This window comes from Eucalyptus grandis, chromosome 11, assembly GCF_016545825.1.
Source record: "Eucalyptus grandis isolate ANBG69807.140 chromosome 11, ASM1654582v1, whole genome shotgun sequence".
NCBI lineage: Eukaryota > Viridiplantae > Streptophyta > Magnoliopsida > Myrtales > Myrtaceae > Eucalyptus > Eucalyptus grandis.
This window is the reverse complement of record NC_052622.1, coordinates 9,032,355-9,060,133: the sequence shown is the minus strand read 5'-3', so window position 1 is coordinate 9,060,133 and position 27,779 is coordinate 9,032,355. Positions and strand designations below refer to the sequence as shown.

Here is a 27,779-nt window from a genome sequence, read left to right as displayed (position 1 = left end):
GAGGTAAATCTAATTGATTATAGCACATAAAAAAATAAATGAATTATCTTTTTTCTTTCCTTACATACGAAATCGTCGAAGAGAGACAATAAGCTCTAACCTCAAAAGTCCATTAAAATAATCGGATTGAATCCTAAATACTTCACATCCAACACAAGTTAAAGGCCCGAGGTTAACAAATCCGCTTGTGCATCCCGTCGAACGACAAAATAGATGGCTGAGAAGGGGGTTACGTCAGCAGGTGCGTAGACATGGTCCCACCGGGAGCTCAATTTAGCGCGTCCCGCCCAATGATGCTAACGTGAGCCGCCTCTTATCGGATCCCCCGCCGGCCTTCGTTGTCTCGTCTCCCGCTATAAAAACAGCCAGAATTTAACTTTTTCCGTCCCTCGTCAACGTCGACACCAGAATATTCGTCGTCTCCGTCGGGCTGAAAGAGAAAAGAAAAGGGGCCTAAAAAAAAACCAAGAAGAGGGAATTCTTCCGGCGAGCCGAAGCCCCCCAAAGGTCAGTTGCATTTCTCTGCTCGCGATTCTCGTTCCGTGGATTTCCGCCCGATCGCGCCGCGAAGTTCCCGTGCCGTTCGGCGGTCGCCGGGTTTCGTCGCCCGCCGGCCGACGGGGGTCGCTATTGTCGAGTCGTTTTTGGCCCCGTGGCCTCCCTAGGGTTTTCGCTCCTGTTGGGACTCCGATCGCCGCTTGTTTGTCTGATCCTCCCTTTGAATTGGAGCCGGACTCGGTAACCTCCTTGTAGAAGCTGTCGAATGTTGTGATGTCAGCGCCGTTCGTGTTGTGGTCGACGAGTGGGAGGATGCTGCAGGAAGTGAGGTTGTTTTATGAGAAGCGAGGGCCGGTTCGAGCTTCCTAGGGTTTCGGTGAAAAAGGGATTGAGATTGACCTCCCCGGTGAAAGGTCCTTGGATTCTATGTTAAAGGACATCCGCGTGTTATTTTGGAGCTCCTATCTTTGGGGAAAATGTGATTTGACTTGCGGTGGCGCCTGCAGATAGTAGCGTCTATTTAATTTGCATGCTCGATTTCGTCTTTAGCTGTGTGAATTGGGAGATTAGTTTGTACACGTTTGTTGTTTGCGAATTCTTTATATTTGTAATCTGTAAGTTCCGGAAGCAATTATAGGGATGTGTAGAATGGCTACCTCATTAGTGTTGCTAATTTCTCTTCATGGACCTCCATCGATAAACGAGATATATCACAAGGACGATTCTTTTCTGTCTTTAGTGATTCCTTGTGCATCTATGAAACATCTCTTTTTATACCTTATTCCTGGTTAAACCTCCTGCTTAATAGGAATATGAGAGTATTGACCACATGTTTCTCTAGGAAGTCGTGTCTCCTCTCAGAATTATTATGATTTTTTTTATTTATAATAATTCAAAGGTAGATAGCTGACTGCAGCTATTCTACATTTTCAATTTTTTTTTTGTCCTAATCTTCTTTGGCCTCGGTTTTGCCAGGTGACGTTACTTGTTCGCTTTGTCTAGGGGTGGACTGCAAGTGTGTGGAAGTGTTGGCTCCTGGAAACCTTTTCCCATTTTGAGAACTGTTGTTTAAAAGCAATTCTTTCTTACTAGATATTTGACTTCTTGTCGCAGAAAAACATGCCAGAACAAGAGAGCATACTGAAAACTGCTGTTATATGGAGGGGACAAAAGCTAATTGTCGAGATGAATATGGATGCTACCCTTGAGGATTTTGGAAATGAGCTGCAGAAATTGACAGATGTAAAAGCGGAAACTATGCGGCTCATTGTCCCTCAATCTTCTAGCAAGAGCTCCAAATTGCTTTATCCTTTCTCAGATGGACACTGTTCCTTAAGATTGCAGGAAATTCCTATAAATGAGGTAACTCTTTTTTTTCACCCCTTGAATTTGAGCTTTGTTTTCCTGCCATGGTGAGGTTTTCCTGCTTCCTTGAATCGAATACAAGATTACCAATAATCTTTTCAGAAGATGACATTTCAGCTATCCACATAACTCTCTCTCTCTCTCTCTCTTGCTCTCTCTCCTGAGTTACCTTTGTCATCTGTATCAATCGTAGTTTTTGAAAGTCTTTGTCGTCATTTGGTCATGTTTATTTGAAGATTTTCCTTTGTTAACACTGAAAATTTATCTTTCCACTGGTAGACATGTCTTGATGTAACAAAAACAAATGATAATTGACTCAATTACAGAAAAAAAAAAAAAATCCTAGTAATTTTTATTTGTTTTTACTATTATAATAGCTATTGTTGTTATGATTTAGTTTTGTTTTGTTCTGACAGTCAAATTCTAGCCATCTTTCATTTTACTTAAATGTTGGGAGATGCCATTTCAGGGTAAACCTATCACAATGATGGGAGTGCCTGAAGTTGAGGTTGATGAGGTGCTGGAAATTGCAAAGAAGGACTTGAGGATTGCTGGATTTGATGAGGAGGAAAGGAGAGCTAGACGGATGCTAGACCGGCCTTCTGGGTCAATACAACTTCCTCAAGGAGCTTATATCTTTTGTGAATTTCGCACACTTCAACTTCCAGGAGTAGAGGTACTTCTTAAGCTAGGATTTTCCTTTGTTTGATTGTTTAAGCCTTTAAGATATCTTGGAGAAGTGTTTGGAAGATAAAGTAGATGGGCTTCATGTTTGAGATTGTGAAAGAATAAATGGGAAGTGGCCAAGCTCTTTGCACCAATGTACTGATATTGTGTTATCCTTTCTATTTGCTGCCGATGCTGGAACTTGGTCTTTAGCATGGAATATTACATGGAAAGAGCCCAAGTGTGACGATTTTGATAGTGAATAATACTGTTAGAGCTTGATTGAAATCTGTCAAGGAGAGAGCTGCTTGGAGCTTATTTTAATTACTTGTTGCGATCTTCTTAATAAACTACATGCTGGTAGCTGAATAAAGAAAACTTCTGACTAATCCCTATACTTCCCATTAGGATCAGTACAGTTAGGTATAGAAAGCCCAACCCATAATTTTCCTTACATTTTACCAGAAACAACCTGTTAAGTCTTTAATGTGGATGAATAAAGAAAAACCGTAAGCTAGAGCCCTATCCTTTGCCATCAGAGGATCAATAAAATTAAGGAATAGACAGACCATCCTTGACTTTTTCCGTTCTGAAGCTAGGAATGACAAAACTGAATCAGAATGTAGTAATCTAGATCTAATTAAGGATAATAATTGATATCCTATGGGAAACGTTACCGGCAGTTCAATAGTTTCTCTCTCGCTTTTATTTGGATTGAAGAGTTTTCGATGTGCATAACAAATGTTCTGCAGAGTGTAGATATTATTTGAGCTGAAGAGTCTGTCTGTACAGTTATCGTCTAAATGAAAATTACCAAAACAGTGTCCATCACTTTAGTTACTTTCATCTAATTTCCCTTATTTAAACCTGCAGTTGCATCCACCGGCTTCAGAGGCATTGAGAAGAATGCACATGCTTGCTGCAGATCCTGGAATTGTGGCCATCATGAATAAGGTATTATAAGGCTTGGTTCATAAATAACTAGGCGTTTTGGTTTTATAGTGGTATACTTCAGTACCAACAATCTCTTACTTTTCATTTTTTAAAGCATCGATGGCGCGTTGGAGTTATGTCTGAGATGGCCCCAGTTGGTTATGTTGGGATTAGCCCCAAATGTGTTCTTGGTCTCAATAAGGTAATTACCCGTTGCTGCTCCCTAATTGTAACTTGATTTAGTTCATGCATTGTAATGCATTTTTTAAAATTCTTTTCACCTTAATATGTAATCCTGCAGAATCATGGAGAGGAGATATCCTTGCGTCTGCGAACTGATGATCTCAAGGGTTTTAGGAAGTATGAAAGCATAAAGAAGACTCTTCTTCATGAGCTTGTAAGATTAATTGGAGTTCCTAATATAGATTGTTTGCCTTTGAATTTTATATTTTTTGAATTTTGATTATTGGGAGAAAAGTGGTCAAGTGGTTTCAAGACCTTTGTTGCCTCTTTGAGTGTAGGTCCTGCAATCATTTCTTATTTTATTGGTTATGCTTGCTGAAGGATATGTTTATTTGTTATTCTTTAATTTCAGGCTCACATGGTGTACTCAGAGCATGATGCGAACTTTTATGCTCTCGATAAGCAGGTAAATGATTAATCTCAGTTGTGTAAGTTTTCTTTTATCCAGTGTTGAAGTCGTCGTTTTTTTTTTTTTTCTTGAGCTGAGCAGCTGAACCAGGAAGCTGGTAGTTTAGATTGGACAAGATCACAAAGCCAAACGCTTAGTGGAATTAGGGATTCCAATTATGAAAGTGATGATTACAGTATGGTCCAAATCAATGTTCCTCCACGAAAGCTTGGGGGTAACATGTCAGATCAGTTGGCCAGTGCCCGCGCATCATCAGTTGCTGCTGCCTATAGGCGCATGTCAACTGCTTCAATCAATCAAGATGTGGTACCTGAAGTGCATGCTGAACCAGACCCTGATGATTCTGGATTTGTTATTGTAAAGGATAGTGTTCCCCAGGTTTCTGTTGAAAACAAAAACATGAATGATGACAACCTGAGCAGGCACAAATTTGATCGCAAATGCCATCCTGATGTTCCTGACAATCAAGCAAACTGTGAGCCTGATCCTGATGATCATCTTGGTGGTGATGCTTCGAAGAACACTGCAAACAATGTCAAACGTGGATCAAGTATTAGTGATTCTGAGATGACAGAAGTAAAGTCTCCTCTGATAAATGGTCAGATATCTGCTGGTCTAGAAATGTCCAGGGAACCTGATCCTGATGATTCAGATTCTCTCAAGGACAATATTATGCTTATATCTGAACTCAACCGGTCTTTAGTTTCCAATGTCCTGGAGGATAGAGTTCAGGAGGGAACCGAGAAAGAACCTGATCCTGATGATTTAGAAGTTAAAAACATTACAAGATTGAGAAACGAGATTGTGGTACAGCAAGCCCATGAAGAAGCTAGAAAAGCTCATGAAGAGACTGAATTGAGTGAATTTCAGGCTAATGAATTCCAGCATGCAGAGCCTGATCCTGATGATGGTATTAAAGATCCAACTGGAGAATCCATAATGCAAATTGATGAGCCAGATCCAGATGATCAAGAGTTGAAAATAATCCAAGACCCTGTCAGTCTTGTCTGCAGTCGTATACAGAAGGCAATAAAGATGCTGCAGTCACAAGTCAATCCCATGGAGGCTACGAAGGTCATGGAAACACTCGTGAAAATAATAAGGTGAGATTTATGCTTTTTGTTTCTCAGGGCGCACAAGTCGATTTTTCTGTTACAAATCAGTCATTCACCCACTTAAGAGTAGTGTGAAGGGCGTGAACCTCCCCATTTGAAAATTACGTGGAACAACATAACGATGGTATGGTTTTAACAGCTGCAAGTATAACCTCTTTGTGGCAGGAACGTGATTGAACATCCGGATGAGATGAAGTTCAAAAGACTCCGTAAGGTACAGAGATTTCTCATCTTTAGGTTACCTTCCTGTTTGGGTTTCCTTTTGGATATTTTTAGTATCAACAGTGTTTATGATCATCGATAAATTATAAATTGCAGGCTAATCCTGTAATACAAAGGAATATCGTAAATTCTGCAGGTATATCTTCTTCTGGGTCTTAAGCTGATTAATTATGAAATGTAGCAATTGTGAGTCATAGTTCATTGAAATGTAGGAAAAAGATAAGGTTGGTTGGGGTTTGGCTTAGTTTGTCCTGTGCATTTCGAACAATGTAACTTCCGAGCAAATAATGTGCCTCTGTGGCATATGTCATAATCTCATGAGTCAGTTTTTATAAAAGAAATGGTTATGAGGAACAATAAAAACGAAGCGTTGAAATTCATTGAGTTGCTCATCTCACTTGGTATCATCTGGACGCTGCATCCAGCTTTTAAGAGTTTCTAATAGTACCTCCTCCTGTACATATTTCAGCTGCCGTGGAAATTCTGTCTCTGATTGGTTTCAGTGAAGATGTACTGTTCGCTGATACTGGTAAAGCAGAAGCTTGTCTAGTGTTGAAGCGGAATGACCCTGGCTTGTTGTGGCTTGCTAAATCCACCATTGAAACATGGATGGCCAGCTGCTGATTTGCGGAATACGTGCAACTATAGATAGACACATACAGGGTATTGTTTGTACATCCTGCACTTGTATTGAACGTGTGTTTCTTCTTTACTTGAGAAGCGCGTTGTATGATATGGTACTTGGCGTATGATGATTCTGTCTCCGTAGGAGAGCTTGTATATCAAGGGTACTCACCTGAATTCTGAATAAACCGGTCCGTGTATATGTATGATGGGATATTTGCATGCCAAAACAGCTTATTGGAGTATAATATCTACGCATTATGTTATCAAACCTTTTTACTTGAATTATAACAGGAAGTTTCTCCCGCTTGTAATATTGTTGCATTGGTCCGTTCCAAGAGGTGCGTTTTAGTCTTTTAAATTCTAATATCTTTTGTGACCTCTACATTGGTTACTAGCACCTTGCTGCCGCGTGGTGTGCCAAGTTACTGGATTTCACACTGATGGACTCATGTCTGGGTTGTCTAATCAAAAGGAAAATCCGACAGAAGATACATGAAGGAATGCGTTCTCTTGAGACGCCTCCAGCGAGCCTAAAAAAATCGAGCAGATAGTTCATCCTCAAGGACTTTTGCACTATTGACTTGGCTATTAACAAATTAATTTCACGCCACCAGCGTTGAAATCGCATCTAAAATTTAAGTCGTGCATTTTCTCATCAACACCATTACAATGTCAAAGCGATGATGGTCCTTGATCCAAAGTGTCATTTTTGTTCAAGTTGGCCCTACACTATTCATCTTCTCACCTCAACGCAATCGACAAACAGCATCACCTCGTCACTCTCCAACGATAGAATAGCTACAGATGAGGCGCAAACATCTAGCCGAACTCACTTCTCACCCCAACACAGAACGCACAAACATGAAACAGTATCGACAATAGATCAAAGTTTAATAACAAGTGAACGAAATGTAAAGCAATTTACCATGAGACTTTTGACAACTGAAGTTGCATAAAAGTTATTACAGACAAGCCCCCAAAAAAACACTTGCCTTTTGAGAAATCTTAGCAGGAACCAAAGCACGAATTCCTTTACCCCATCCCAAGAGAGCAAGTTTTTAACATTCGCGCAACTTTACACCCGACAACATGAACAGCCTCGTTAAGTCAGCACCGGATGCTCCCAACAAACGGACGATTTTGGAGCCAGAGGAGATGACAAGAAATTTAAGCACTGTCCATCGGTGCATCGCCGCCATTTGATTTTGTGGAGTTTGCTGTGAGAGGGCTTTCGTGACAACTTTTCTGTAATTGGCTTGCTCCAAAAGTAAACTCGTGTGGAGGAATATCTAATGCAGGGCGACTCAAGATTGAGGCAGCACCAACATTAAATGCAGGAGGTGGAACTGGGTTGTTAACATTTGAGAAGCCGAAGCTGAAGGGTTGTGCATTTATAGATGGAAAAACGGGTGGAGCTACATCACATCCATCCATGGAACCAAAAATCTTCTGCTCATATTCTCGCAATTGCTGGTTCACAGCTGCAGTCAAGAGATATGTGAGAGATTCACCAAAGATAACAGTTGGGACGAGGCAATTGAACATGCCCATTATGGAAAAAGCCGAAAGGGTGGGGAAAACATTTAGGCGAGACAGCTAACATAAAGTTGACAATTAGTGACACATTGCGTTTTTTGGGAGTTCATCTCATACAAACAAATAAAGGCAACGTATGTATACTATTCATACAACAGTCAGTTAAGGGCACACAAGATGGTCATGAAATTTTTGTGAGAATTTTGGTGTAGTTGCCATTTTCCTATCGTGCAAGCAGAAAAACAAACACAATTTTAGAACCAAATGAGGAAAAAAAAAATTAATTTCTTGGTTCTTACCAACAACTCCGCTCACAAGACTAGGTATGACAACTCCGCTCACACGTGCAAATGAAATACCTACTAACAATATAATCTTTCATCCTTCACTTTATGCGTGTGTGCATGTGAAACTCTTTTTTTGGGTGGGGGTGGGCAGTGCAAGGTCATTTTGCACATAAGGATGCAAACCTTCATTTAGTTCCACTGATGATCTCCGCTCTTTCACCCACCGGTAACTCTCTGCAAGCCTCCATCCTCTTGACTTCATCAAGTAAGCTATCACAATGGCTGGCGACCTGTCAGAAGAAAAGCATCAATAATTAAGTCACAGAAACAACATCGGTATTCTTCCATCAGACCATTTCGACTATAATAACTCTGAAATGTCATCCATTTACGTGCAAAATTGCATAATTTGAAGTTATGGCCAAATTATTACATTCTTCAAATCGCCAATTACATGCTTGCCAATGTGTTAAATTGTCTCACTTTTCTTTAAGGGAGAAAAAGGGCATGTAAATCACACCTATTTTTCCCGGACATGCAATGCACAAGAACTCGGGCTTTGTCCCTTTCACATTGCTCTGCAGAGGAAAAAGATGAGACACATCCTATATATGTAAAATGAACAGGCCAATTTCCGAAACCAAGCGTAAGCTGATAAACACATTTATCTTAGTTTGTAGCAAGAATAAGTTCACCTTAGTTGATGTATGGTCCCACAGCAACATTATTGACAAAGAAAGTACAGAGAAGGGAATGATATATGCTCAAAGCAAGGTCCAAAAAATTGAAGCCTTATGGTAAAGATGATTAGGTAGCATCTCAAAAAAAAGGAAAGGACATTTAGCTATATAATATGGTTGTTCAACCAAGCATGGCAACCTCCAATCGACAAGTGTCTTGCTAGAGTCAAACAGAGTCATGAGCGCCTAGTTGATTACATAGAGTAAGAGTCACCATGTTAATCACTCCAAACTAGCCAAAACTCAGTCACACTGACACGAGACCAGAACTTAAAAAAAGAAAAAAGAAACACACCCTGCAAAGCACAAGATAGTAGGCTCCTCAAACTTCTACATACTTCAAGTTCTTTAGAACTAAAACCAGCCGTTTCCAGTCTTCATCACGGTCATTCATGAATCGTTCCACCACTTCAAAGGTTCTCATTGCTAACAAATGAATAGGACTCCCAAGATTTCAACTTTGAAAAGGAAAGAATGTGAGCATGCCAATCAACACATAAAGGAGTATTGCAGGTAAGGGTAGAAATACCTAAAAACTGGTTCGCATCGTCAAAGGGCAAGGTGTGGTCATATTGGAGGCAGTGATATGTAAATGAGTTTTTGTAAAGATTTTGACAGGCAGGCACAGTCTGCACACAACAACGAATAAAACTTTCAGACTTCAACCCACATATATATAATACGCCATAAGCAACGAGTCAAGAAGACAAATAAATACAATACATCACAGTACTACAACAGATTAGAAGAAACTCTATATTAGAGTCGGGACGATAATTCAGATTACAATGAATATTCACATCTCACCAATGGTAACTTTCACATCGCTGACTTGGTACAAAAGCCCTCAGTTTTCAAGTTATTTATCACCAAAACTATAATCCAGCTGAAACTGTTGCACACAGTGAGATGTAGAGATAACCAAATAGCTGACAAAGAAAAGGGAACAAACAGACACACGATCCTATAAAGAACTCAAAGAACATTGCCCAAGATATATCCCTCCAACTGTTTCCAAGCGTAAATTTCACAATCATCTCCATCATACGTCCAAGGTCACATAGACATCTAAAAGCCAGCATTCCTTGATCCGCCAAATCTCGCATATGCCGCATTACCGAAGAATTCTATCAAAAACCCCACAGACAAAATTCGCTCAACACAAATAGCTGCTCCGACCGAGCTGAAACTTCCCCGTTCTCGCAGATATCAGGCAATCCAATGACAAACGAATGACCTAATATGAGCATATGCGCAGCGCGACATGCAAAAGCTACTACAAATTCCAATCCACCGTATCCCGCGGCCAACCCGACCGATCGACGCGCAGGCGAAAAGAAAGCAGCGACACACATCATCATTCACCAATCAATTAGGAAACTTTGAAATCGAGCGATGCACACATTGAGAATCCGCGAAATCCCCTGCGTCTTGAGGAGCTCGGACCGGGAGGCGTTGTCGTAGCTCCCCAGGTAGAGGAAATCGGGCAGGATCGCCGTCGGGAACGCGCTGACGTGGACCGACGCCTTCTCCGCCGCCACGGGCATCCGGTGGCCGCAAATCCCGCACACCTCGCCCTCCTCGTACTTGTGGTAGTGGCCGCACACCCCGCACGGGTTCTCCCTCTCCCTCTTCCTCATGGCGGCTGCTGCTGCTGCTGCTGCTGCTGGCGGCGGCGGCGGATGATTCGGGGAAACCGATTCAGCCCACGCGAAACTACCGCCGACCCAGATCGATTCGGGGGCAGAGGAAACGCGGGTCTCGAGTAGATTCACGATACGAGGAACGCGCCCCCGAGATTGAGATTGCGTGAGGAGAGAGATAGGAGAGGCTTTTAGGAGATTTTGTATTGAATTGTAATTATTTTTTTCTCTTGAGGAAGCGTCTGATTGATGTTTTTGTCCTTTATAGCAGACGGTGCAAGTACGAAGGAGCCACGACTGCGTTATAAAAAAAAAAAAAAAAGAAAGAAAGAAGGAAAGGAGAAAAGATCAGTCGGATCGGACGGCCTCCGTTCGGATCAGGCCCGAGATCCAACGGCCGCCGTGGAGCGTTGAGGGACTGGGGATCACAGTCTTCCTCCCAGTCCCAGTCCTCCCCGAAGAGCAAGCAAGAAAGGAAAGAGAAGATAAAAGAAGATCGGGACTCGCCCGACTCGGACACGCGGACCGAGTCCACTCGGAGAACGAGTTGCCGTCCTTTACTGGGAAGAGACAGGAAGCTTGGAGTCTTATAATGAGATGGAGATTGAGAGATTGAGAGATTGAGAGATTGCTACCGAGTCGCTTTCGAGGCTTAGCCTCGACGAGGAATATTAAGGCAAATGATTAGGGGCGGGGGTAGTGCTTGGGGTTTAAGAATCCAGCTCGATGTACGGCACGATCTTGCCTATGTTGACAACAGGCTATCCTGCGAATGATTTTCTCTCCGTTGATTGATAGGCCTAGCCTGTTTTTCGAGCCATGACATCATGGGGGTGCACAGAAAGTCGGTTCTTTTTCTTCTTCTTTTTTATCATCAAGTGTCGTGGGTCCTAAATTTGTCCTTAAACCGTTTGTCTATAATTTAAGACATAAAAATCTGAGGAGGATGTAAAATTTTGAGGTATTCCTCCCTCCTGAGCAGGGAAGATAGAGAAAAGAATTAGAGAGGATAAACGCTATTACAAATTTTTTTTTTTTAAAGTACTTTGAGAAACTAGTGGGCCAATTAGTTACCGCCCGCACCGGTGAAAATGGGAGAGGGAGGTGAAAGCCTTTCTACTAGGTTGACTTGTGTTTCACGAAATAGCTTTCAACTACTTGTCGGCCTAGTATCCCTAGTCATACAGTCTATGTATTTAAAAAAAAATGAGAAAATGATACAATTATTTATTAAATTTTGATTCAATATATAATGTGATCCATAAATTTTTAATTTGTTCAATTCGGTACTTGAACTTTAATTCAATATATAATATCATTAATGAAATTTTAATTTATCTAATATGGTACTTAAACTTTAAGCATGTGTTAAAACTAATTCTTAAACTATAAAAAAATGTTAACTGTTGTCCATGAATTTAACATTGGATATTTTCATATAGTTCGAAAACTAGTTTGAACTTTCACCAAAAATAAATTAGAATATTGGGCTAAATTTCATAAATGACATTAAATAAATTAAAACTTTATGGATCACATTATATCTTGAATCAAATTTGAGAGATTATGTGTATTATTATTCCAAAAAAATTATGTGTCAAATGGTTATTAAGAAACACTGCTTCTTCCTATGTAATTCTCAAGAGACAAATGAATTTTATTTGATGATATGATTGATTTTGGCTATCATAGTGCTTCTAGCATGAGGGACTGAGGATCGCAATCTTCCCCTTCACCCCCGAAGAGCAAGAAAGGAAAGAAGGGGAAGAGATCGGGACTCACCGACTCGAACTTTCTGACCGAGTCCATTCGAAGCGAGTTGCCGTCCTTACCGAGAAGAGGCAGGAAGCAGAGTATAATAATGAGATTGAGATTGAGATTGCTACTGAGTCGCTTTCAAGGCTTGGCCTCGAAAAGGAATCTTAAAAAAATGAGATCAAGGGTGAGGGGGGATAGGGGGAGTGCTTGGGCTTTAAGAATCCAGCTCGGTGTACGGTATGATCTTGCCAATGTTGACAACAGGCTATTCTGCGAATGATTTTCTTCCGTTGATTGATAGGGCTAACCTGTTTTTCCAGCCATAACATCATTGGGGAACACAGAAAGTCAATTTTTTTAACTACCTACCGTGGGATCTAAGTATGTCCTTGAACTGAATAAAATATATCCTGAAATCGAAATAGAGGAAGTAGACTCCATTGCAACTTCTTCGAAAGTTATTTGAAGAACTATAGTAGGCCGATATTATCGGTGAAAGTGGGAGAGGGAGGTGAAATCCCTCTTGCTAGGCCAACTATTTTTCAATCGACTTGTTGGTGTGGTACTCCTGGTTGCGCAATCTATATATTAAAAAAATGGAAAAATGACACGATTTTTTGAACTTTGATTCAACATACAATGTAATTCACAAACTTTTAATTTATTCAATTTGGTACATAAATTTTAGTTTGATGTGCAATATCTTTCATAAACTTTTTTTTTGTTTAATGTAGTCCTTAAGCTTTAAGCATATGTTAAAACTAATCCTTGGACTATAAAATAATGTTTAATATTGTCCATAAACTTAATATTAGATATTTTCATATGGTTCGAGGACTAGTTTGAACATTCACCAAGAATAAATTTAAAATAGTCGGCTAAAGTTCATAAATGACAATAAAAAAATTAAAAATTTAGGGATCGCATTATATATTAAAGTTTAGAGATCCTTTATGTTCTTATCCCAAAAATATTATGTGTCAAAAGCTTATTTAGAAACATTGCTTATTTCTATGTATTTCATGAGAGGCAAAATCCAACAAAAAAGAAAAATTGAGAGGCAAATGAATTTTTATTTGATGATATGTTTGATTTTGGCTATCATTAGCGCACTTCTAGCGTGATGACTAGCGCAATCATGAGAGTTTGTCGTCAAAATTTTGCTCCTAATACGGCAAGCGATATTACCTTCCTAGTGCATTTTTCATGTTGAAATGGTTAGTTGATTGTAGGATGGGGAGATTTGAATTTTTCATGTTGAATATATAAAGTTCTATTTATTTTGTGAAAAATGTCTCATTATTAGAAAATATTTTCCATAAAATAATTTATCAGAAAAATAATAACACTTTGTGGTGTTTGTTTGAAATGAATTAAAAATTATTTTTTGCTATTTTATATTGAAAATTTAATCATAAGGAAAATGATATGAAAATGATATTTTTTTAATGCATCTTTAATTACTTTTTTTTTCTCTCTCTCTTTGCTTTTTCTTTGATTAGTCATGGGCGAGTTACACCAACAAAGCTCAAACTTGTCATAGGCCTTGAGCTCGCCTAACCTAATAAGACTCAAGCTCGTTAGCTTTTGGGTCGTTGAGCCTCGCTAGAGCTAGCAAGCTTCAAACTTGCCTTGGCGAGGGTTGTCAATTCAATGAACTCAAGCCTCACCATAGGCATCCAAATGAAAGAAAGAGAAGGAAAGAGGAAACTTCCAATATATTTTTATTGACGAAAAAACGTTTTGCCAAGTTTATTTTTTTGAATCAAATGTTGAAAAACTAGAAAAACATTTTCAGGCGGAAGTTGATTTTTGTAAACAAATAGATTTTAAGATATTTATCAGCAATGAAAATGACAAATTAACCCATCCTGTTGTGGGCGAGTTGGTTTTGGCATACGTTGCCCCCTCGCTGGACAGGGTTCGATTCCCCAGCTCGTTCCGTTGCGCCAAGGACGCTATGGGAGGTGGATCCCTGCTAGTGCCCCTATGATTTACGCGGAACGCTGTTGGCTATGAGGCGGTTTCACGGTAAAAAAATAAAAATGACAAATTAAATTACTAATATAATATTTTTTGAATTTTGTTTAGAATACGCATTCACCCTCAACGAAATGTGAACAGAGTACGCTGAACAGGGCAGAGCCCCTTTGCGCGGAAACTTCCCCTTTCGTCTTCCAAGCAGTTCAACTGCGAGCAAGAGAGAGAGTCAAAATCCTACCGGTTTGGCGCGCTAGGGTTTATCGACCGACGGCGATGGCAGGCCCTTCTCGCCGGATGCTCCTCTCTCCACCTCTCTCCCGATGCATACGACGCATTTCCTCCTCGCTCGAACCCTTCGAACCTCCGCCCGCCGTCACGCCTCGAAGAGTCGTCGTCACCGGTGAGTCCGCACCGCGCGCTCCTTCTACTCAACTTAAAGCTCAATCAGTTGTTGTTTTTTTCACTTCGGACGATGTCACATTGATGCTCTTGGGAGGTTTACACTTGGCTTTTCATGATAAAGATTGGTTTTTTAAATATATTTTTGGGGGTCGATTGAAGGCTTGGGTATGGTGACTCCGCTCGGTTGTGGAGTGGAAACGACGTGGAAGCGGCTGATAGATGGGGAATGCGGGATCAGAGCGATCACGCCCGAAGATCTCAAGATGAATAATTTCGATGGAGAGACGCGGCTGCACACGTTCGAGCAGCTGACGTCCAAAGTTGCCGCGACAGTGCCCCGCGGTACCAATCAAGGCGAATTTAATGAGGAGCTGTGGCTTAATTCCAAAGTAAATAATCTGTTTCCTCGTGACTGTTGGTACTTTGCTTTACATGTGTTTTCCTTCTGTTTGATGATGTACCTTTATATGCGCATTCATCCCCTGATGGGAATTCCTGCCCGAGAGTACTGTGTAGATAGATGGCAGATTGCGTAAATTTGAATTCCCACTAGTTGCCTTGCTGTGCAACGAAGATGATGCACGATGGGTGATTGGAGGAATTGGAAGAGAGCGAGGGCGAGTTTTTTCATTTAAATTTGCTTACTGAGACTGCAAAGCAGTCGTGCTGCATGCTTATTCAATGTGCCAATTTCGAGCAAATGTTATACATGCGACCTTGACATTTTGAAAGCTACTTATGGCTCTGCTTAAAATTCTTGAGCTTGTAACTATCTAATGATTTTGCGATGGGCTGTAATGAACACATGGGACATTTGTATTAATCTCCAATGCGATGGCAAGTTCTGTGACTTCTTTTAACACGGTTGGCATTGGCAGGTCTGGCTTGACTTTATGTCTGATTTAACTGCTGTGGTAATAAATGAATTTAATTGTGACAGGGAGATACTGAAATTTACTAGTTAGTAACCCGATACAGTTGGAGGCACTGTCTGGAGTTTGCTCATGATTTTATAGTCCGTGGGAAAGTGATATCAATATACTTTACTATGCTTGATCACTCCATTTTCCATCGGTATGAGGAACTTCTGTGATATAACAAATCAGTCCCATCATCTGCTGATGCAATAGGCTGTTAATTCCAAAAGAAGTCATTCATACATGCTGCATAATGAATTTGATCCCTTCTCAATTTTCTGTTTAGGAGCATCGTTCGATTGCAAGATTCATAGGCTATGCACTGTGTGCTGCTGATGAGGCTTTAAGAGATGCAAATTGGCTACCCACTGAACAGGAACAGAAAGAAATGACGGTAATCAATGTATTTCTTGCAGATACTTTGGGAGAATAGTACACTTTATAAATTCTTTGGTGATGTACCTTCCTTTAACTTGAAGAACGCCAGGGGGTTTCTATTGGAGGGGGAACTGGAAGCATCAGTGACATACTGGATGCGGCACAAATGATTTGTGAGAAGGTTTATATGTTACCATTCTATCAGTCATTTACAAAGCATTAACTGTTCCTGCAGTCTCGAACCTGATAAATTGCCTTCTTCTATGATGGTGGAAGCTTGAACAATCTCTTGCTCTTTGTTGCAGCGTCTTCGTCGGCTTAGCCCTTTCTTTATTCCAAGGATTTTGATCAACATGGCATCGGGTCATGTGAGCATGAAATATGGTTTCCAGGTGAGTATACAAATGTCGCCAGATGATTTTGTATGATAAAACTATCCAAAAGACAACAGGATAACTTTCTGCTGATGTCTCACTGCATCATTCATTCTCCTAATAAAGATATGACCCCTGAGATTTATGCTTCTTTTCTTGACTGATCATGTAATTTTTTTAAGCAAACCTAGCCTTCCTCCATGTCTCTTAGAATTCTTAGAAAACATCTCATTGCAATTAACTCTCATGTGGTGGTCTTTCATTCTTTATACATTTTTCTACTGATCTCATATCTTTCAAAATAAGTAAACGAGTCAATTTGTAAATTAATACCCTTGCTTGATCCAATGTTTGCCTTCATATAGGGGCCCAATCATGCTGCAGTAACAGCTTGTGCAACTGGGGCACATTCAATAGGTGATGCTGCAAGGATGATTCAATTTGGAGATGCAAATGTCATGGTTGCTGGGGGTACAGAGTCCAGCATAGATGCTTTATCTATTGCAGGATTTTGCAGGTAAGCGCCTGCAGAATGGCATATTTTATTTCCAGGTGGCAGCTCTGGGATAGCAATTTCTATGCTTTGGGAAACCCTATTTTATTCTTTCTTTTATCTTCCTTCTTTTTGGTCCAGTAAAGCCTATGACACGTGGAAAACTAATGCTAGAGATTTGCAGGTCAAGAGCTCTGACCACAAAGTACAATTCCTGCCCAGAGGAATCATCGCGGCCATTTGACTGTGGTCGAGATGGTTTTGTGTAAGTAAACACTTTTTATGTATCATTGGTAATTGCTGCTTTTAGGTGATTAGTAATATTCCTTATCTAAGATGCACTCAAATATCAGAATTGGTGAAGGTTCAGGCGCCATAGTGTTGGAGGTGAGTTGAAGATCTCTTTCTTTGGAAATTACCTATATTCCTTTTCCTTTCTATTACTTTCTATGGAATTACCATCTTGTTTTTTCACCTTATAGGAACTTGAGCATGCAAAGAAAAGAGGAGCAAAGATATATGCTGAGTTCCGTGGTTATGGGATGTCAGGTCATCTGTCAAAACTGTCAAGAAAGAAATTAACAGTTTTGTAAGAGTGCCTTGTTTTCTTGTTCCTTACTGTAGCAATGTTTCAGGGGATGCTTATCACATTACCCAGCCACATGGTGATGGAAAAGGTGCCATTTTGGCAATGACACGTGCACTAAAGCAGGTATGGGAATGATCCATGATAAGTCTGGTCATTTCGAAAGTTTCATGTGCTGGTGAACATTGAAAGGGGTTGTGCGATGTAATCATTATCTAACTACTGTTAAGTTCAGCTTATTGCGAAACCTCTTATTTGATCTACGTTATAGTGGACCTTCAATACCGCGCTATGCTCATAAATTTTTCTCAATAGTATCTCTAGTTTCTTTTGTTTGCTCCTCCTTCCTTCTCAATAATGAGACTGAGATGTCATCTTTGCAGTCAAATGTTTGTGCTAACCAGGTGGATTATGTAAATGCGCATGCAACGTCTACGCCTTTGGGTAAACTTGTCAGCTCTTTGCTGATTGATATAATTGTCAGTTATGTTGATAAGTTAATGCATGAGAAATTCCACAGCATGGCTGATGAAAGAAGCAAAAATTTTGTGCAGGTGATGCGGTGGAAGCGAAAGCAATCAAAACAATATTTTCTGACCACGCATCATCAGGTGCATTGGCCCTGTCCTCCACTAAGGTAATTCTTTTGTTTAAATAGGTTCTGTTCATTGAATGGGAACAGGCTTTTCTTGGGGCATGGTAGAGACAAATAGACTCTGCATCACTGCCACAAGCAATAAATTACACTTTACGGTCCCTTCAGAATGCTAATTTATAAGGCTATACAGTTTGTGTGCTTTTCAGTGGCTTCTAGTTAAATTCCTTTTGCCCTCGTTCTAGCTTAATCTAATTGGAAATGCTTATAATTGCATATGTATTTACTTGCCATTTGCCAACTTCAGACTACTCCTTACTTGGTGATGTTCAGAGTGGGCATTTTCAATGCGGTGGCCATTGTTCCAATTGTTGTCCTCATTACTCACCGACCTCAATCGGATTTTTTCTTAATCTTTAATTTCTACTAACTACAGGGTGCGATTGGTCACCTGCTTGGAGCGGCCGGAGCAGTGGAAGCAATTTTTGCGGTTTTGGCCATACACAAAGTGAGGAATCTTTATTCCATTTTACCGATAAAAAGGAGCAATCTTTCTTTCTTGCTCCTTAAATGATTCCACTAAAAAAAAGAGCAATCTTTCTTGCTTCCTTTCTTCTGCCCTTATATGACTGATTGTAGAGTGATGTTTGAATGGACACAAACATATGTTGGCCTTAGTATCTTTTATGCTCAGACGAGTTCCTCTAGAATTTCTGTGTATGCCATAGTTTCGCCAGAAGAAAATTGAAGTAATATGGCCAAATGGATGAAGCAATTCTTGGTGTTCATGGTTTTACCATTTCCAGTTGTTCGAGCATAATTTGCAGATACAGATGCGTTGTCCTTAGGCCTGAGCCACTTGGTGGACATACCCTTCCGTGGCTTCAAAAGTTATTACAAAGTTGGGTTGCTGTCACCTCTATGAACTTTGTCATTGTGAATCTAAGTGGGTGCTCAATGGTGTTCTTGCAGGGAATCGCACCTTTGACTCTTAATCTTACCAAACCTGATCCGGTGTTCACCGATGATTTCATGCCTTTGACTGTTTCGAAGGAGATGCTGGTGAGAGCAGCAATGTCCAATTCTTTTGGCTTTGGAGGAACGAATACATCACTACTGTTCACCTCTGCTCCATAGCTTAGATCTAGTGCCGGCATTCGTTACTCTGCCTCTGAAATGTGAAGAGGCCGTTCGATGGAAACTGCAGATGCAATCGAAGCAAAGCATGAATGGTGCAAATGGAGGCTAAAGGATTTTCCTTTTTACCTGGAGAAGAGGGCCAGGGGAATGAGAACAAGAGGAAATGTTTCATTTTTACAATTCGGCTCATGTTATTTCACACATGGAGAGACTATAACATTCTTTTTTAACTTACGGAGTTTAATGAAAATAATCTCAAGAGAACTGATTAATTAAAATAAAAAAATAAAGAGTGAAAGGTGTTATTTATTGAAAATGCAAATGTCGCGAAAATACAATATTATTCGTATTAATAAAAACAAATATGTTTTGTTTCACGACCTTAGTTATTTTTCAATTGTTCTTTCGTGCGAGTTTGATTCTCTCTATTTTACTTACTACTTTGCCCAAACTGATTTTTATGAAGGATTTTTTTGTAATAAGTTCGAATCTTGAGTTCACACCAAAGAATTTTCCTGAAGAAAAAATTAAACTAGACGATAATATTAACAAAAAACTTCCCCATCATTAAAATTTTATTAGAGCAAACGAATATTACACGACTCTCGGGAAAAGGTAAAGGACAAGTGAAATTCTTCAATTTGGACACAAAGAAACAAAGGCAATGATTTTGTGAAGGTTGATTATTATCAGTGCTGGTGAAGATTACGTTAAATTATTTAAATTTCATATCGTGTCTTAAATTACTCAAGAGGTGAAAATAGCACGAGAGCCTTGTAATTATTCAAGTTGGTGCTCAATTTAACAAGTCATATCACTCAGTTGACCACGAATGGAGTCTTATTTAATGATTTTCCTTGTCTTATCATTGCGGGCGGTGGCTGTCCGCCGCCCTCACTCGACACTTTCGACGCGCAGCAGAGTCAAAGGCACGAACGGCCGAGATCGATCGTGAAGAACCAACCGCTGAGATTTTGGGATGGAACACCGGACACCCGAATGGACGGTCCAGATGAAGCCAAAATCGATCCAACGGTGATCAAGCCAATCGCATCCCCCACTAATGAACAAATCAGAAAAGAGAGACTGAGAGAGGAGATAGAAATTTTCTTATCCTTTCTGTCTTCTGTTGTTTTGACCGGCGGAGGGAGAAGCTGATAAAAGTGCCGACGATGGCTGCCGCGAGCGGAATCGGGGTCGTGGGGCTCACCGTCACGGCGAGGCCGTCGTCCTCCAAGCTCCCTAGGCCGCCCTCCTCCCGCGCTTGCGTGAGAATGGCCGTCTCTCTCGACCAGGAGAAGAAGGCGTACACCCTCCAGAAATCCGAGGAAGCCTTCAGCGCCGCCAAGGTAAATTGAAAGACATTCAACAGAAAGACGAAAAGCCTGCGTTTTTCCGGGAATCCGATCTTTTTCTAGTCGACCCTTTACGTTAGAAATGCCTCCGGAAGAAGATTTGGGCTCCCCCCCATTCGTCGGCTGCTGGTACCCATTTGATTGTTTTGAGGCTGGCGACTTTTTATTTGTGCTGAAAGCATTGCCCGGTGTGTTTTGAGTTGATGTGGGTGGGATTTGGAGTCGATTTGATCACTTTATCCGATGCTAGTCCTACTCCATTTGAGATGCGGATGTTATGCTTCTCTGGTGCTTTACGTGTGCCATCACAAGCTTTCTTTGTATTTTGTTTCGGTGGTGGTGGTGGTGGTGATGATGAATAATGGCATGTGTTTCTGTTGTTGATAGGAATTGATGCCCGGAGGTGTGAACTCCCCCGTCCGTGCATTCAAATCCGTAGGCGGCCAGCCTATCTTGATGGATTCTGTCAAGGGATCTCGCATGTGGGACATCGATGGCAACGAGTATATCGACTATGTCGGGTCTTGGGGTCCTGCCATTATTGGTCATGCCGATGATGAGGTCCTCTTCTTTTTCACCGCCTCGCATTGTGGCATCCTGATGATATCAAACTCGAACATCATCTTGCATCTAATCTTTCAATATGTTATTCTCAGAGTTTTTTTTTTTCCTCTATATGTCTTTGGCTGAATTCAACTTAAACCATCGTGCCTTGCTTCCTGTTGCATTTGGTGGAACCAGTGTCTGCATCTGTGTGTGCTCTAAGTTGACGTTCATTCTGAGTGAAGTGGGAATAAGTACCTAGAAAAGATGGTTTAGATTTCGCGAGAAGCAAGAAAATGTTTCAAGGAACTTCGGATTTACTGAAAATGTGAAAGTAAATAAGCACGGTGGTTCATTTGGTTGGGTCTTGGGGTCCTGCCATTACTGGGTATGCTGATGATGATGTCCTGTTCTTTCTCATTGCCTCGCATTGCTGACATCCGGATTTCATTAACCTCAAGAAACGTCTCACATCTTTTCTTTTCATGAATAGCAATTCTCGGAGTTTGGAATCTGTCTTTACTAGCTGTTGTAATGGATGTAACCAGTGTCTATATCTCTTTGCGGTCTAAATTGATTTTTGCTCTGAGTGAAGCGTGCATAAGTACCTAGACAAGATGTTTTAGATTCGCCCAGAAGTAAGAAAAAGTTTCTAGGAACTTCTGATTTACCAAATTGTGAAAGTACTTAAGCATGATGGCTCATTTGGTGTTGTCCATCTATCTACTGCATATCGCATTCATGGTGCCGCAATTCATTTCTTATGTGGCCCAAATATCTGCCCGCAGGTCCTGGCAGCCCTTGCCGAGACAATGAAAAAGGGAACCAGTTTTGGTGCTCCCTGTCTTCTGGAGAATGTTCTGGCTGAGATGGTTATTTCTGCAGTTCCATGCATAGAAATGGTTCGGTTTGTCAATTCCGGCACAGAAGCATGCATGGGCGTGCTCCGACTGGCCCGTGCCTACACTCGGCGGGAGAAGATAATCAAATTTGAGGGTTGCTACCATGGTCATGCTGATCCCTTCCTTGTGAAGGCCGGCAGTGGTGTTGCTACTCTGGGGCTCCCCGATTCTCCTGGAGTTCCGAAAGCAGCCACTATAGACACTCTGACTGCTCCATTCAATGATGCTGCTGCTGTGGAAGAGCTTTTCAAGACCCACAAGGGGGAAATTGCTGGCGTTATTCTGGAACCCGTCGTGGGAAATTCAGGCTACATTGCTCCTAGACCTGGTTTCCTCGAAGCCATTCGCCAGATTACAAAAGATAATGATGCTCTCCTCATCTTTGATGAAGTCATGACAGGATTCCGCTTGTCTTATGGTGGTGCGCAGGAGTATTTTGGAGTAACTCCTGATCTGACGACTCTAGGTAAGATCATTGGCGGCGGTCTTCCTGTTGGTGCATATGGTGGGAGGAGGGACATCGTGGAGTTGGTTGCACCAGCTGGACCGATGTACCAGGCAGGTACCTTGAGTGGGAATCCGTTAGCAATGACAGCCGGAATCCACACTCTTAAGCGGCTGCAGGAGCCCGGAAGCTATGAGTACTTGAATAAGATTACTGGCGAACTCGTCCAAGGTATTGTGGATGCTGGAAAGAAGGCTGGGCATGCCATGTGTGGTGGATACATACGCGGGATGTTTGGCTTTTTCTTCACAGAAGGGCCAGTTTACGACTTTTCGGATGCAAAGAAGAGTGATACTGAAAAATTCGCAAGGTTCTACCAAGGAATGCTAAGGGAAGGCGTGTACTTTGCCCCTTCCCAGTTCGAAGCCGGATTCACCAGTTTGGCGCATTCTCCTGAAGACATCAAGAAGACGGTGGCGGCAGCTGAAAGGGTCTTCCGACAGATTTAGGGCATTGTGGTTGTACTACTGTTTTTGTGTCCCGGTTTTGTTCTTGACATTTGTGCTTTTTTCCAAGCTGTAGCATGATAATCTTTCTTGTAGATTAATCAATTAGTGTGTATGCAAAAGAGAAAGGTTTGCCCTCCTGATTTATTGCACATCTTGGATTTATTGAGTCTCTTTGTAATAGTAATATTGTTTTTATCTTGTAACTGGCATAAATATCAATGAAACTTCTCATAGTTTCTAGGAGAGCAACGAAATAAGAGCAGTATGGTTTTCGAATTGCTGTATTGTATCCATGTTCTTTCATACTTACAGGGACTTGGCGAGCTAGTAGATATCATCTTATTAAACGTAAGAAAATCCAACAATGGTCCAGCGTCCATTTAAAGAACATAGCATCCGCAAGAGATTCTTTGACCCAAAAAAAAGGAGGCAAGCAACATGACTTCATGAGAAGAAATTAGTATTCAAATCTATTTGTTGGAAGGATGCTTTCGCATCTATTCTCCATCAATCGATATAATTAACGCATTGTGCCTACGCCCATCTAATCTAAAGGAAGTAACTTTCCATATATTCTTACTTAGTAATTTTCACATAAGTACAAGGACTCATTAATTGATCTAAGAAGCATCAGCTAACATCAGTGAATTGAACCAGAGTCATTCATTTTTTGCCCACGATGTGATAGATGTACCCGCTAACAAGTTCCTTCACGTCAAAAGTCTAAACCTTATGATTGGCCTGCTTCTTCCACCCAACGCAAGCTAGTGTCCTTGACATGCAAAAAATCATTCATTGTTCCAACTTTCGTGTATGATGTATGAACGCAAATCGTGAGCCATGATTGGATCAAAACAAGCCAGATGTATCATGTGCATTGAAACTAGAAATACTTACGACCATCTAGAGAAATTGCACATGACATTTCCTTTGCTGGAAAATATGGTACAGTGCTCTCAAGAGGACATCTACTGTGAGATGCAATAAAAATTATGAAGAGAATTACATTTACATGTCTATTCTTTCCTTTCATCAAGCTACATTTTACAAAACAGAAGCATATGAAGTTAAGAGTATGCCGATTTGAAACCTTCAGTAAGGGTAACTACTTTTGCTGACACCTTGGATTGCAACTTGGACGCAGCTTGTCTAATATCCTGTGGACATTACTCAATTAATCAGCTCATGAAGTCAGTCACCAAGCGAGCAAACTTAGAAACTGCGTTCCAAACTAACTGATATGCCCCCATTCACTGACCTTGGATGATTGGATACTCTCAAGTTTTTAAACAACAAATATTCTGACAGTAAAAGTTCAACACAAAATGTACACTTATGCTCACTGAAGTAAATATACACGCAACCATCCAGCTAGCAAAAATTAAGATGATGCATGAGGGTGCTATAAAGTATAAAGTGTAAATGTGTTCTTTCAGACATAAAAGAATCCACTGACTGGAAATCTGTGGTATATACTCAAGAAAGCTCTAAGAATAGAATGAGGACATATGAACATCCACGTTTGAATGTCCTTTAGAATATTACCTCGACATTGTAACGGGAAGAAAAATGAGTGAGCAATATTGCCTTACTTCGAATCCATTGAGCGTGTTCAATAATCTGCATATGTAACAGAATCAGCCCAGTTCACGGTCCTTCAAATTTGGAACTTCTGGAGGTAAGTGATGGAGAGGTGAGGGGGGATCAACATACCTCAAATAAGTGAGTGTGGCCATGTTGCTGTGCATGCTCTATACTTATGTTATCATCGAGAAAAGTCGCCTGGTTCATGAATAATACCAGATTTTGTTAGGTTGATTTGATATTATATATAATGAAACTACTACTCAAGATTATGTTCATTATAGATAGCGACAGTGAGCACACACATCTAATCAACCATGTCACAAGATACTTGTGCTTCACTGTACTCTTCAGCAGCTAGTACTTGTCAGCAACTTACTGACTCATTTCTTAATGCAAGGCTACCATGGCTCAAACTTCAAACTATGGAGAGAAATGTCTTGAAAACATGACCTATTCAAATGTGGTAACCAGGAAAATAGGACCCGAAGCATATCTCTATGGTTGTGACGTGCATTAAAATATAATGCAAACAGATTTCTAAAGAAAGTGAGGCTACTGTTAAAGTGCAGGCATGCAAACTTAATTAAACTATTTTGATAGTGCCAAACTAATTAATATGACCCAAGCTTAAGGATAAATTTTAATACTCTGGCATCTCAATACACAGGAACAAGCTAGATTTTCATTTTAATTAAATAATTTCGAACAATCACTAGCTGGACCACTAAATAGCAGCAAACATTAATGATCTCTATGATGATAACAATGAATATACCAACACAACTAACATTGGGACTAGAGCCTTTTCATTCACACCTCAGTTATCAGAACTTTTGCCCTTAATGCATCTGCACTGCGTGGATTAAGCATGTAATCAGATGTTGTATCTCCGGTAAAGGCCACCTCTGGAGACAAAATGGTGTCTGTAATCTAACAGAAAAGAAAAAGAAAAGGGGGTTTAAATGAGTGAGAGGGAAAAAAAGAAGTTAAAGCCTATTAATATGAATAGAAAACCAACTTTAACTTGTAGGAGTTACAGTACCTCAACACCAGACTTCTTCAAGTTCTCGATTCGGTTCCCTTTAAGATGAATGTACCGTTTCTTTAGTTTTTTCCTAACAGAGTAAATGACATAACCCTGAAAAGAACAATAACCATTTCACTTTTTGATTTTATGTAGGGTCGGTAGCTCCCAGTGCCTTTCATTGGATATCACTTTGGAAAAGAAACACAGCAAACAAAAAAGACCCTAAAAGAACAATTTATAGCTAGCTCTAATCTGAAAAAAAGCTAGTACTCAAGAACTTAGCATACAAATATTACAAGATGCAACTGTTTTGCCTCCTAGAAGTATTCTCAAAACCACAACATGGTTTGAGCATCCCTATGAAGCGAGCTTCCTCATTGCACGTCTGGGAAGGTCAAAGGAAGCAGTCTCACTCTTGCATTGGCTAGAGACCACATTCATCAGTAGATAAGGAGCAAGTGCTCACCCCTGATCCACAGGGAGCCTTTCAAAGAAAGAAAAAAGATGGATTTTCACATCTTTTCCAGTCCCATGGCAACGATATGGTCCTGTTTCATCATTTCACAAATTCTACAGAATCCTCATCAAAATCTAGAAAGCAAAAATGTTCTGTTGCAGTCTGACATTGCATAATTATTTCTACGTACACTTAAAAGTATAAAGAAAAACCTTGTAAGTCATACCTGACTGGGAAGAACATGGTTAGTTTTGAATGGCCGGACAACGAGATTATTTCTCAATTCATACGTTTCTCCTGAGGTTAAATTCATGAATGAGTTTCCAACCAAAAAAAAAAATTCATGAGTGAGTTCCAACATTCTTAGTACAGGATAAATCTTTCATGGATCAAATTGGGAAACTAAAGCCACATACCCACATCTAATGCAACCAAATCCAGATTCAGTTCCACTTGGCTCATGGTCCTGTGAATGTCAAGTAGTTTCTCCACATCTTCTTTAATGCATGGAGGAACAAACACTGTCGGAGGCTTCAAATTATACAAACCGCGGAATGCGACATACATTGGCAACCCACCCTGAAAAAATAATACAGATTAAGCTCCCCACAACATCCAACAGTCAAAATTTGATATTAGATTGTCTAAGCATTGGGAGACTAGGATCACTCGGAAGCCAATCAAAGTCCAACATTCAAACTGGGAAAAAAAATGCACTTTTCATTGCAATTTGAAGGAAAAAGAGGAGGGACAAAAATAAAAAAGGAGAGCTTGCACTAGATGATACGATGCAAAGAGCATTAAGCACATGAGAACAACATCAACATCAACACACCGAGCCAATCACACTTCAGGATTTCGCAAACTCCGTGGGCTTCCATCCAAGAACTCGAGAATGAAATTAAACGAACACGTTTCCAGCATTCCCACGCTGACAAAAGATCTGCTCATTCCATCACATCATCACACACATCATTTCCATTTTTCTCCTACAACTTCCCATCCTCGTGACGAGAAGCGGGGGGGAGGACAAAAAGCAGCGGCGGAGCCTTACAATGTGATCGAGATGCGCGTGGGTGATGAAGACGAAATTCTGGTGAATGGCCCTCGTGGGGCACCTGCCGATGTCGAAGGCGCACTTGAACTCGGGCACGATCACGCAGGTCTCGTGGCCCCCGACGGAGACGCCCTCGATGGAGAACCCCTCGACGTCGACGCCCTTGCGGGCGACCTCGGCCCGGGCCTTCCGGTACTCCTCCTCCTCCTCCATCGCCCGGTGGATCGTGGACAGGTAGCCGGAGCTCTTGAGGGGATTCACGGCGCTCGCCGGGAGGGAGAGCGCGGGAGGACGCCGGCGAAGGTCGGGGATTTGGTGGCGCCGGCGGTGGTGGTGGTGGAAAGGGAAGATTTGGGGGGATTTGGAGGGAGAGATGGGGATGGAGATTCGCATTTTCTGGCTGCTTTGGTTGAAGATGAGAGAGAGAGAGAGAGAGGGAGAGAGGGTTTATGGGAGGTTTTTTGCAGAGAGAGAGTGTGAAGGTGTGGAGGGAAGACAGTAATCCGACAAGCGCGATGAAGAAGATGAAACAGTGACCAGATAGGATTATTATCTTTGGGCGAATTGCATTTTGACCCCGGATATTGGCATTTTTTTGCAAATTGCTCCCCAATTTTTTTTTGTTACTTTTTGGAGTGTTTGCAGTGTCCTATAGGGGTGTGCTGGAAACCGCCCTGAAACCGGGACCGACCAACCGGTTTGGGCGGTTCCACGGTCGGCGGTCCGGTTCCCGATTCCAAGGTGGGGCCGGGCCGACTGACCGATCGGACCGACTAAATTTTTATATATAATTTATATACATATAATATATAAACACATATAATATATGAATATTATATATGAAATTTGTTGCAATCGGAATTGCAATTGGGGTAACAACCTCTTATGTGACCAAGAGACCACCAAAGCTCTTAGAAAACTTATTTGTTAGTTTTATCTTCTCCTCGATGTGGGATAAGACTCTAGGAGTTCCTCATGCTCACTCTT

The 27,779-nt window shown here is 41.0% G+C and overlaps 5 protein-coding genes across 8 annotated transcripts; 3 read left to right on the top strand and 2 right to left on the bottom strand.

Moving 5' to 3' along the window:
- The first annotated feature begins 332 nt into the window (after positions 1 to 332).
- LOC104424703 lies at positions 333 to 6,346 on the top strand. 4 transcript variants are annotated; one of them, XM_010037191.3, is made up of 12 exons: positions 377 to 507; positions 1,474 to 1,513; positions 1,612 to 1,860; positions 2,333 to 2,539; positions 3,403 to 3,483; positions 3,578 to 3,664; positions 3,764 to 3,859; positions 4,058 to 4,111; positions 4,196 to 5,217; positions 5,395 to 5,443; positions 5,548 to 5,587; positions 5,921 to 6,346. In XM_010037191.3, the coding sequence occupies exons 3-12, from the start codon at positions 1,618 to 1,620 to the stop codon at positions 6,073 to 6,075; spliced, it is 2,034 nt and encodes a 677-aa protein (XP_010035493.2). In that variant the 5' UTR covers positions 377 to 507; positions 1,474 to 1,513; positions 1,612 to 1,617; the 3' UTR covers positions 6,076 to 6,346. The 4 variants fall into 4 exon arrangements, with proteins under 4 accessions (XP_010035494.2, XP_039161233.1, XP_010035493.2 ...); XM_010037190.3 differs by having other exon boundaries at positions 1,474 to 1,525; XM_010037192.3 differs by lacking the exon at positions 1,474 to 1,513 and having other exon boundaries at positions 333 to 507.
- Positions 6,347 to 6,967: 621 nt separating this feature from the next.
- LOC104424702 (protein-tyrosine-phosphatase IBR5) lies at positions 6,968 to 10,758 on the bottom strand. Its single transcript, XM_010037189.3, has 5 exons — positions 10,045 to 10,758; positions 9,171 to 9,270; positions 8,422 to 8,479; positions 8,085 to 8,191; positions 6,968 to 7,559 (listed from the first exon to the last, which is right to left on the bottom strand). Exons 1-5 carry the CDS (start codon positions 10,279 to 10,281, stop codon positions 7,246 to 7,248), a joined length of 816 nt encoding a protein of 271 aa, XP_010035491.1. The 5' UTR covers positions 10,282 to 10,758; the 3' UTR covers positions 6,968 to 7,245.
- A 3,401-nt stretch (positions 10,759 to 14,159) lies between these two features.
- Positions 14,160 to 19,163, top strand: LOC104424701 (3-oxoacyl-[acyl-carrier-protein] synthase, mitochondrial). Its single transcript, XM_010037188.3, has 14 exons — positions 14,160 to 14,425; positions 14,587 to 14,816; positions 15,631 to 15,738; positions 15,832 to 15,903; positions 16,028 to 16,114; positions 16,462 to 16,613; positions 16,774 to 16,854; positions 16,943 to 16,976; positions 17,072 to 17,138; positions 17,225 to 17,301; positions 17,559 to 17,619; positions 17,730 to 17,812; positions 18,207 to 18,278; positions 18,743 to 19,163. Exons 1-14 carry the CDS (start codon positions 14,299 to 14,301, stop codon positions 18,905 to 18,907), a joined length of 1,416 nt encoding a protein of 471 aa, XP_010035490.2. The 5' UTR covers positions 14,160 to 14,298; the 3' UTR covers positions 18,908 to 19,163.
- An 843-nt stretch (positions 19,164 to 20,006) lies between these two features.
- LOC104424700 (glutamate-1-semialdehyde 2,1-aminomutase, chloroplastic) lies at positions 20,007 to 22,940 on the top strand. Its single transcript, XM_010037187.2, has 3 exons — positions 20,007 to 20,259; positions 20,653 to 20,826; positions 21,597 to 22,940. The coding sequence occupies exons 1-3, from the start codon at positions 20,083 to 20,085 to the stop codon at positions 22,662 to 22,664; spliced, it is 1,419 nt and encodes a 472-aa protein (XP_010035489.1). The 5' UTR covers positions 20,007 to 20,082; the 3' UTR covers positions 22,665 to 22,940.
- A 628-nt stretch (positions 22,941 to 23,568) lies between these two features.
- Positions 23,569 to 27,311, bottom strand: LOC104424699 (tRNase Z TRZ2, chloroplastic). Its single transcript, XM_010037186.3, has 8 exons — positions 26,790 to 27,311; positions 26,152 to 26,314; positions 25,962 to 26,032; positions 25,294 to 25,389; positions 25,068 to 25,181; positions 24,378 to 24,446; positions 24,210 to 24,284; positions 23,569 to 23,821 (listed from the first exon to the last, which is right to left on the bottom strand). Exons 1-8 carry the CDS (start codon positions 27,183 to 27,185, stop codon positions 23,732 to 23,734), a joined length of 1,074 nt encoding a protein of 357 aa, XP_010035488.1. The 5' UTR covers positions 27,186 to 27,311; the 3' UTR covers positions 23,569 to 23,731.
- Between the last annotated feature and the right edge of the window lie 468 nt (positions 27,312 to 27,779).